A 10,999-nucleotide genomic window follows, 5' to 3' on the forward strand; every position below is an offset into this window, starting at 1 on the left:
TTAACGAGTGTTTCTTTGTTCCTAGATTCCCCGTGTTTCCCCGTGTGGAGTGTGGAAGGAGTGACTGGTCGCTAGCGGAGAAGAGAGAGGTTGAACTGAGCGCGTGTGTGATTTCCCCGTTTTCCCTGGACCCCTGGACCCCTGCCCCTCACGTCTTGTATATAGCACTAACCCCGCACTGTCTGTACATACACTTGGTGAAGATCTGTAATAAACAATCTCTGTTTAAACGCTACTCATGAGTCCTGCAAGTGGTTCCTCTAAGCAACCGGTGACACCTGGTCTCTGTGACATCATCGATGCATTTTGGGATGTAGGCAGTAACAGTTTCTGTATATTCCTGAAAGTCTGCGGTGTTGTCGTGTGTAGCAACCTGTGGTGGAAAAGCAGTCTTGCAGTGCCTCTGAGTACCCTTCTGGCCACACCTGTACCTGCTTACGAACTGGTTTGGTGACTTTGACCAGGGGCCTGTGGGAACCCATGGCACACCTAGGTTTCTGCCTGTACTGACCCTTATGCAAAATAGGTGGAATTAAGACAGTTCCAAAAGCAAACACAACTGATCAGTGCTGAGAGTGGTCCTGTTGCTGAGGTTGGGGTGATCCTGTAATCTCTTATGAACTACCTCCAACGCTTCTATGACTGGGATGCAAGTGAAGACAGATGTAACATCTCTCTCTCACTGTACATGTACTGTTTATAAAATTAGGGAAACATAACCTGCACAAACAAAATAATTTGCAGGACAAATGTTTGACATCAATTTTGTTCGATTTGAAGAAGGTAGGGGGGCAACTTCACTCACATGTGTTTATAAGGTTGGGGAAACCTGCAGTCAGCTGAGACTGAAGAAGTCACTTGGATGAGTGACGAAACGTTTCTCCAACAGAATCAACCTTTTGGGATTTACTTACCTGGATGATTAAGCACGCATCAAGACCAGCTGATCATTGATCAGTTTCATGATTGAAGTAGTAACAGGAGAGCGAGGGTGAGAGAATTTGAGAAGAAGAGGCAGCTGACAGCGTAAAGACGCAGAATAACTCCAGAGAGAGATAATCCCATACAGCTTATGACAAAATTTGATCCAAAGTGATTGATGGCCCTAATCACGACCTTTTGACCTCCCGCCCCTCCCCCCCCCCGGAAGCGTGTAATGAGCGTGACGAATCGCATCCGGAGAAGGGGGGTGGGAAACCCCCCGCGTGACGAATCGCATCCTGAGAAGGGGGGGGTGAACCCCGGAAGCGCGCCATCTGTTGCTAACCGTGTCGAATCGCATCCTGAGAAGGGGGGTGAACCCCGGAAGCGCGTCATCTGTTGTTGGGGAAAAAAAAGTTTTTAGAGGGAGGGGGGAAACCTCCGGAAGCGCGTCATCTGTTGTTGGGAAAAAAAGTTTTTAGAGGGAGGGGGGAAACCTCCGGAAGCGCGCCATCTGTTGGAGGGGAATAAAAAAGCAGAGAGGTGGAGTCCGTCACAATTTCTAAGGCACAGACACAAGATGGATTTCCTTCTGCAGCGTTCCTGTGTCCGATGAGATCTGCTCTCCCAAAGAAGAAGGCTTTGAATATGACATATTCAAATACAGCATATTTACTATGGAAGGCCTCGATCCGGACCTTATGACCCTACCGGAAATACTCCGGAAGTGTCTAGTCATTTTCAGACCTGTTGCGTCATGTTCCCTAAGCACAGCGGTGATGCAGCAGATGATTCTGTGATGTATAGAGAGACAGAGCGGATGTAATTTTACTTTCTTAAGCTGCACCGGCGTTTGTAATGGAAATAAAGAGTGACTTCCTGTAGAGATTTCAATAGTATTTTATTTTCCTATAATACAGACGCTGTAAAAAAAACCTTTAAGATACACCATAGCTTGTGATGAAAAGAAGAACTTTCTATCCGCTTGTAACCTACAGGCTGCCTATGTGTAAAAAAACGAATAACTATCCCTTAGTGAATACTACTTTTCCTTTTGAGAGACTGAAAAACAAACCAGCGACAGGCGATCTTGTTTCACTCACACACACACACACACACACACACACACACACACACACACACACACACACACACACACACCCCGCGGGCCAAGGAGGAGTTTTTTTTCTTCAATACTTTAACAATAAGTTTTCTCAATAGATAGAAAATGATGACGCTGAGGAGTCAACATCCGATATTATCATTGCTTGTAACCCGGTAAATAATTTCGTACATCTCCCCATAAAACAAGTCTTAGCGGGGAAAAAAGCTCATATTCGAATAAGTTTATTAAAGCACCCCCCTCTGTGGGAAAGAGTCAACCATGAGGCGAGTTTTGTCAACAGCAATTGTCCATTTGGTAAAACAAATATCCGTCTCAAAGTCGTATTTTACCGTTGCAGAATGCGGAAAACAGACGGCGTTCGCAAGAAGGCACACACACACACACACACACACACACACACACACACACACACACACACACACACACACACACACACACACACACACACACACACACACACACACACACACACACCGCGGGTCAAGGAGGAGTGAGACGGCAGAATAGTTTTTTTCTTCATTACTTTTACAATGGGATTTCTCAATAGATAGAAAATGATGACGCTGAGGAGTCAACATCCGATATTATCATTGCTTGTAACCCGGTAAATAATTTCGTACATCTCCCCATAAAACAAGTCTTAGTGGAAAAAAGCTCATATTCGAATAAGTTTATTCCCCTCTGTGGGAAAGAGTTTTTTTCTCAGAGTCAACCATGAGGCGAGTTTTGTCAACAGCAATTGTCCATTTGGTAAAACAAATATCCGCCTCTAAGTCGTATTTTACCGTTGCAGAATGTGGAAAACAGACAGCGTTCACAAGAAGGCATTCAAAAAAAAGGAAATTGGATACCCCAACACCCCAACTCTCCCGACTGCACACACACACACACACACACACACACACACACACACACACACACACACACACACACACACACACACACACACACACACACACACACACGCTTGCATAGATAAACTCTGAATATAGTAGTGGGACTTCAGCTGTTTATGTAACTTACTATCTTAAGACTTTTGTGTCTACAATAATTAGTTTCCTTGGAACCAGATCCCTACCTGTTAATAATTCTCCACTGTACCCATGGTTCAGAAAATTACAGTCAGCCTGCCAGGGACACGTCACTCAGAGAGCTTTTAGAAACATGAGAGGCATCCATACATTTAGAGCACGGGCCTGTTATCAGAAAAAAGTACAAGCCGGAGTTGAATGGTGTTCAGTTTCACCTTCCTTCCTGTTGCTCTATGACGTAGTTTGAAACAGAAACCACAAGTGAGTCAGTCTCGGGTCGAGGTTAGGATTTCCAAAATCAGAGTTCACACACATGTAGCTCTTGATCATATATGTTCATATGTTAACAGTCTTTTTCTTCCCCTTCTTTATTTCTGCGGGAGTCAGGTGGCAGGAGCTCTGTGGAGGTATTTCATCTCCAAAGGCATTGAGTATCTGGACACTGTGTTTTTCATCCTGAGGAAAAAATTTAACCAGGTCACCTTCCTGCACGTCTACCATCATTGCTCCATGTTCACGCTCTGGTGGATTGGCATCAAGTGGGTGGCAGGAGGACAGTGTGAGTAGCTTACAACACAGCAGACATCAGCTATATGATATATATATGAATTTATCAGCATTGCTGTTGATAAAGCCTTCACCGGCTCTGTAGTTTTGTGGTTTATACTGGGTGAGGGCTGGGAAGAGACACAAATGCCTTGGTGGATGCTTCAGGAAGCTAAACCAAACATGTGGAGCTACTTGTCTATAAACCTTTTATTCACTACTGGTTAATGTATTCATTATTGTTGTTTGTTGAGCTTATTTTTTTTTTTTTTATAATATGCATCTGCATATTAACAGCCATGCTAGCAACTCTGTAAAGGTATACCACAGGCAGAGGAGCACTTTGAGCTAAGTGCTAATGCCAACAAGGCAACATGTTGAGAGTAATAGCATTTAATTGCTGAAGTTTACTATTGGGTACAATGTTTATCATGTTCACAGTATGTATTTAGCATGATAACACGCTATCACTTGCTAATTAGTAAACACAGGTGCAGCTATATGTATATTTGCAAGTAGATGATTGTGACTGAGAGTAAACTGAGTCTGAACACTGATGAGGAAGCTAGATGACAAATTTCACTGAAACCCACAAGCATAGTATCGTCATATGTAGCTTGGATAGTTTAATCTGGATTCATGGGCCCCTGGACCTACACTTGTTTGTATCTCCCACCCCCTCAACTATTGTCTTTTTATTGGATACAGACAGCAGGAGTTCAGAGCAACTCAGTTTAAGATTTTTTTTAACTATAGTAAGCAGAACAAAATTAAAAACTTATTGTTTCTTCTACTGCAGCATTCTTTGGTGCACATATGAATGCGATGATCCATGTCCTGATGTACCTGTATTACAGTCTTGCCTCCTGTGGACCTAAGATCCAAAAGTACCTGTGGTGGAAGAAGTATCTGACAATTATCCAGATGGTAGGTTGATTTCCAGGGTGGCTGATTTTGAAATTAAATATACTGATTGTAGGGATCATTTGACTGAAAATCATTCTTCTTGCTATGAAAGAACGGTGAAAACACAATATGGTGCAAAAGCATAACTCTTATTCTCTCTTTGGGGCTCAGATTCAGTTCCATGTCACCATCGGTCACACGGCCTTGTCTCTCTATCTCTAAAGACAGAGCACATATCTGAACCACTGGAACACAGAGGTAAGAGAAATCTGTGGAGATACATGCGAAGGATTAAACTATAAATTAGTTAATATTAGATTATTTCTGCCAAGAAAAATGTTGCCTGAGTTGATGTAGCAGTAATCTTGTTTGCGTTGGCCATGTTTCTTTTGGTTTGTGTTACCTTACCTGCTTTTCTTTCATACTCTCTTTAGGTAATAAAGCCACATCTTTACCATGAAGCTACCTTTGGCTCTGGTGTTTGCACTCACCCTCCCCATCATCAGGGCTCAGGTTCCTCACTGGGGTCCGTGTCCAGAGCCTGCTGTTCAACCCCCCGTCAGCCTTAAACAGGTACCAGTGACGATGCAGACTGTGCAGAATATGCTGAACACATTAGGCGTGAATGTCATGAGATACTTCTTCTCTCGCACAGTTTGAAAAGGAAAAAGCTGACACCACAAACATTATCAGAGATTTCTGTTAAACGAGAATTTATTAATATAAATATTGTTTTCATGTGAAAAAATAATTTAATTTATTAAAAGTACTTTTTATTTATATAGTTTATAATATATATATATATATATATATATATATATATATTTTTTTTTTTTTTTTTTTTTTTTTTTTTTCAGCATTTCAGCATAATCTTTGTTGTAAGTCAACTCAGTACCCAAAGTATTGTGTAAGTAAAGCTTTTCAGTACCTTTAATAGCATAGAAATGTGCATACATTAGTACAATAACTGAATAAATGAAGACAGACTTTTTCCCAGAGGGGAAACTTGGCAAAACATTGTGTTTAATTACTTCCTCAGCTGGTGTAGAGTAGGTTTTTATAAAACACATACCATATATCAGAGTATGTAGATTTATTCATAGTCTGCCGACCCCCTCTTCTTCTTCTCTGTGTTGGTGTTGTTGTTCGTGTGCGTGTGTGTGCGTGTGTGTGTGCGTGCCTTAGAAGTCAATTAATACATTAGCCATACTTAAAAAACATCTGAATTTCATTTAGAACTGAGATTCTAAGTTGTAAGCAGAAATCTTATGCACAGCCAGAAACATGTTTCCCCACTTTCACAATGCTGAGGTGTCAAATCCACAACCCCCAACAAATGGTTTGTTACACGCGGGTGTGAAGGGCAAGCTTTACTTACACAGCCTCACACACAGTAGATTTTTAAAGTTTTTGGGTACAGGGGTTTAGCCACAGATGCAACATCCACTTTTGATAAAGATCCCTCCACCTGTTTATTTCTTAAGAAATTAAGCATCTTTATTAAGCTCTTATTTATAATTGTCTACACAATAATAGACACCGTGTGCTCTGTGACATTATAGTCTTCTACTGCTGCTTCCATCGGTTTGCATTTTAAACTCCCAGCCTTTCAGTTTGTTATGAACGACTTTATATCACAAAATGTTAGAAATATAAAGTGATCCATGCGACTTTTTTATTTTTTTTATTTTATTTATTTTTTTATTTTCTGTTTGATGGAAGGACTTAAGACACGAGTTATTTAAACAATTCTAAATGACAGTGTGATGGCCATAGCACTTTATGCGGGTCAAATGTGTTAAGGATAATGTTTATCAATGTAAAATTGCAAAGAACTTGTGGATAGATTATAACATTTTGTAAACAGTTACCTCAGAAGCTGTACTGGTAGATCTATGTATGTAAGGTAAAACTATCCACAGTACTTCCACTTAAGTAGCTAAACACATAAAGTCACCCTTACCAATAATCCGCTGCTCCTTGAAAAAGTAGCACAAACAGACAACTGACTGAGCAATGATAAGTAGAGCTACCCGAGGCCGAGACTCAAGCAGAAGAAAATTAAAAGTTGTTGTTTTTGTGGCTCGAAAAATTAAAGAAAGTATGTTTAATAATTCAACAAGACCCGCACCTTCAACACATGTACATTCAAATTCTGGTACAGGCTCATCATTGCTGCTGTTCAATAGTTTTTATCCGTTTGAAAAAGTCATTTTACGGCTTTAATGTTTCCAGCTGATAAGGAGAATGAGCGCGTTTTAAATGAGCGTTCAAAGGCTTTAAACATCTGCTTTGTCTGTAACGACAGTATCAAACTACAGAGCATTGTTTTTACTAAAATTCAACATTTTCAGATGAAAATTTGGCTGCTTTTTGTTTTTTTCACTGTAACACCCACCTCAACGCCATTTTTAGGATATTCTTGGTGATCCCACCTTTTTCATATTTATGCTTCTGGCACTGAGGGTATCTGATACGCATGTTGTCACTGTGTTTGTACTACCAGCTGTGAGGGCTCTGCCTTTGCTTTGAGCAGTCTGTTTTTATTTTGTCTCGTGACTGTGTGTGTGTGTGTGTGTGTGTGTTTTTCAAACGAGATCCTCGTCAGTTTGATTTTGTTACCACAAACTTTGTGTGAAGTTCACAACAGAGGTAAAGAGATTTAAACACCCCAGTTTAAGGAGGCAGGCAGGCAGGGGTTGGACCACCTGCACAGGACAGGTGAAGCAGAGAGTGTCGGGGGGAGATGTGCAACAGAAGCAGAGGGAACATTTTACTAGATGGTAAATGACAGATTTAGGTGATTAAGGATTTGTTGACAAGATTAAAAGACACGTCCGTCAGAGTTCAACAACATTACAGTTTGATTAAATAAAAAGTTTTTAAACTACACAAGGGTCATTTTCTCCTCTGATAGTAAGCATATTAAACATGTCAAGAAAGAAAGAGTATAAAGAAAAATAGTAAATGTGTGTCTAATTAAACTCTTCCTGTGAACCTTATATCATCCTTTAATATGTTCGGTGTTACAAACTTGAAGAAGCACAGAAAAGATCATCAGACATTAATCTAATCAGTTTTCAGCCTTCATTCATATTGAAAAGTTGAAATATGAATGAAGACCCAAGACCCTGCTAGACCCAAGTGCAGCGTTTAACACCGTTGGCCATAACATTTTATTACAGCTATTATTAAATGGAGAGTCCTCTTCACACACTGAGGTTAATTATGAAGCTCCACAGGCTTCTGTGCAAAGACCAGATTTGTTTACATTATACGTGCTTTAGAAGACATAGCATAGCATACATTTTCACTGCTATGCATAAGATACCCGCTTTTATTGGTTAAACTGCCGGGATGTCTTAGACACATAATGAGCTTTAATTTTCTGCTTCTAAGTTCAGATAGAACTGAGGTTATTGTAACGGGGCGTAAAAAATCTTAGAAACACTGTGGCTAACAAGATCCTTACTCTGGATGGCATCGCCTTGAGCCGCCTGTTGTAGTGATTTGGCACATTATAAGTAAAATTGAAACATACAATCCCATAGCACAACATCAACATTTATTTATATACAAAAATAAAAATGCTTTTTCAGAAAAGAATTGTAACTTCACAATTCATCACCGATTATGTGGGTACATTTTTTTTTTTAATGCACTATATGTAGAATACATTGTTTGGTAAAATGCTGGTTACACGTTCTAAGAATGAAAAAATCAGTCTTTCAGAGAAAAAATTAGCAGCCTCCTTTGTAAAACTCTGCGACCAACCGTAGCTGTCTGATTTTCACCATGTCCAACCCTACCAGATTGTGGTATGCCTCGGCTATGGCGTCAAAGACTTTCCTTTCCGATTTCAGTTCGCGCAAGAGAGTTTCCGCCACCATGCAGACTTTGACGTCGTCCATTTTGATGTGGCGAGCAATCAGCAGCCGTTGAATGGATGGAATGAAACGAGGGGTGAGGAGTCTTTTTCTGATGCTGTAATAATTTTCAGCGTAAAAGTCATCCTCCAACACTCGCAAACACTCATGCTGTTTCTGGAGGGGTTGATCGGCCATACAATCGTTGCATGTGTCAGTGAGGTACTTGTTGATTACGAGGTTGACAAGATGATACACCGCGGTTTTCACGGTATCGATGAACAAAGAAGATGCCCAACCGTCAAGCTCGTCCTCTTGCTGCTGCTTTTCCAAGGGGCGATAGTAACCGGACGTGTCAGGTAATATTGTGCCCTTGTCCGCAGAACTTTCCTCCTCCTCCGCAGGGTGGCGCAGGGCTGTAGAGGCCATACTTCTCTCTGTTTTTGAGCTAAAAAAAAAAGGTTTGAAGGAATGAGACGGCGGTCTTCTTTTTAAATAACAGAAGAGGGCGTGGTCTGGAAGTGGGTTGATCTTAAAGGGTGCGGGTAGGTGTGGCAGCTATTTTCAAAAACCGTAGAGTCGGCCACTGCGTCTCTAGCAGCTGTAACTTTGGAAAAGAACGGTAATTCCCATCTGTTGGGCTTGAAATTCTCCATGAAAATGGCATCTTCCAGCCCTTCTGCTCAATCAACCATCAGAGTGACAGAACTTGGTACATATTTGGTACTTGGTACCAGGGATACTGAGCAATCTTTAGTCTCTGAAGATCCAGCCACGAACCCTACATTTGAAGATTGGAGTGAAGTGTCAGAGTGGAGCACACCCCCCTCACCACCACAGCTGTGGACGATGGACATTGACAACGAGGAAGATTTTTTGTATTTCGGCGACTCTCCCGACATTGATGAGGTAGACTGGACATGGCCACCCTTCCAAGGCCCTGAGAGATTACCGGAACAGCTATGGGATAATGATGAGGACTTACCCTATGTACCCACATAATCGGTGATGAATTGTGAAGTCAAAGTCTGCATGGTGGCGGAAACTCTCTTGCGCGAACTGAAATCGGAAAGGAAAGTCTTTGACGCCATAGCCGAGGCATACCACAATCTGGTAGGGTTGGACATGGTGAAAATCAGACAGCTACGGTTGGTCGCAGAGTTTTACAAAGGAGGCTGCTAATTTTTTCTCTGAAAGACTGATTTTTTCATTCTTAGAACGTGTAACCAGCATTTTACCAAACAATGTATTCTACATATAGTGCATTAAAAAAAAAAATGTACCCACATAATCGGTGATGAATTGTGAAGTTACAATTCTTTTCTGAAAAAGCATTTTTATTTTTGTATATAAATAAATGTTGATGTTGTGCTATGGGATTGTATGTTTCAATTTTACTTATAATGTGCCAAATCACTACAACAGGCGGCTCAAGGCGATGCCATCCAGAGTAAGGATCTTGTTAGCCACAGTGTTTCTAAGATTTTTTACGCCCCGTTACAATAACCTCAGTTCTATCTGAACTTAGAAGCAGAAAATTAAAGCTCATTATGTGTCTAAGACATCCCGGCAGTTTAACCAATAAAAGCGGGTATCTTATGCATAGCAGTGAAAATGTATGCTATGCTATGTCTTCTAAAGCACGTATAATGTAAACAAATCTGGTCTTTGCACAGAAGCCTGTGGAGCTTCATAATTAACCTCAGTGTGTGAAGAGGACTCTCCATTTAATAATAGCTGTAATAAAATGTTATGGCCAACGGTGTTAAACGCTGCACTTGGGTCTAGCAGGGTCTTGGGTCTTCATTCATATTTCAACTTTTCAATATGAATGAAGGCTGAAAACTGATTAGATTAATGTCTGATGATCTTTTCTGTGCTTCTTCAAGTTTGTAACACCGAACATATTAAAGGATGATATAAGGTTCACAGGAAGAGTTTAATTAGACACACATTTACTATTTTTCTTTATACTCTTTCTTTCTTGACATGTTTAATATGCTTACTATCAGAGGAGAAAATGACCCTTGTGTAGTTTAAAAACTTTTTATTTAATCAAACTGTAATGTTGTTGAACTCTGACGGACGTGTCTTTTAATCTTGTCAACAAATCCTTAATCACCTAAATCTGTCATTTACCATCTAGTAAAATGTTCCCTCTGCTTCTGTTGCACATCTCCCCCCGACACTCTCTGCTTCACCTGTCCTGTGCAGGTGGTCCAACCCCTGCCTGCCTGCCTCCTTAAACTGGGGTGTTTAAATCTCTTTACCTCTGTTGTGAACTTCACACAAAGTTTGTGGTAACAAAATCAAACTGACGAGGATCTCGTTTGAAAAACACACACACACACACACACACACAGTCACGAGACAAAATAAAAACAGACTGCTCAAAGCAAAGGCAGAGCCCTCACAGCTGGTAGTACAAACACAGTGACAACATGCGTATCAGATACCCTCAGTGCCAGAAGCATAAATATGAAAAAGGTGGGATCACCAAGAATATCCTAAAAATGGCGTTGAGGTGGGTGTTACAGTGAAAAAAACAAAAAGCAGCCAAATTTTCATCTGAAAATGTTGAATTTTAGTAAAAACAATGCTCT

The 10,999-nt window shown here is 40.7% G+C and overlaps 1 protein-coding gene across 1 annotated transcript in view; it reads left to right on the forward strand.

The window, feature by feature from the left end:
- Positions 1-3,311: 3,311 nt before the first annotated feature.
- The window catches only part of LOC146667659 (very long chain fatty acid elongase 4-like), a 35,163-nt gene continuing 27,475 nt past the window's right edge, over positions 3,312-10,999 (forward strand). Inside the window, exons 1-5 of the mRNA XM_085408798.1 lie at positions 3,312-3,316; positions 3,429-3,637; positions 4,424-4,551; positions 4,702-4,788; positions 4,965-5,103. Coding sequence (XP_085264924.1) covers positions 3,312-3,316; positions 3,429-3,637; positions 4,424-4,551; positions 4,702-4,752 — 393 coding nt within the window. The 3' untranslated portion in view covers positions 4,753-4,788; positions 4,965-5,103. The remainder of the gene's footprint in view (positions 3,317-3,428; positions 3,638-4,423; positions 4,552-4,701; positions 4,789-4,964; positions 5,104-10,999) is intronic.

Source organism: Rhamphochromis longiceps, linkage group LG6 (genome assembly GCF_057381845.1).
Source record: "Rhamphochromis longiceps isolate RC_006_pf linkage group LG6, R_longiceps_female_GT1.1, whole genome shotgun sequence".
Lineage (NCBI taxonomy): Eukaryota > Metazoa > Chordata > Actinopteri > Cichliformes > Cichlidae > Rhamphochromis > Rhamphochromis longiceps.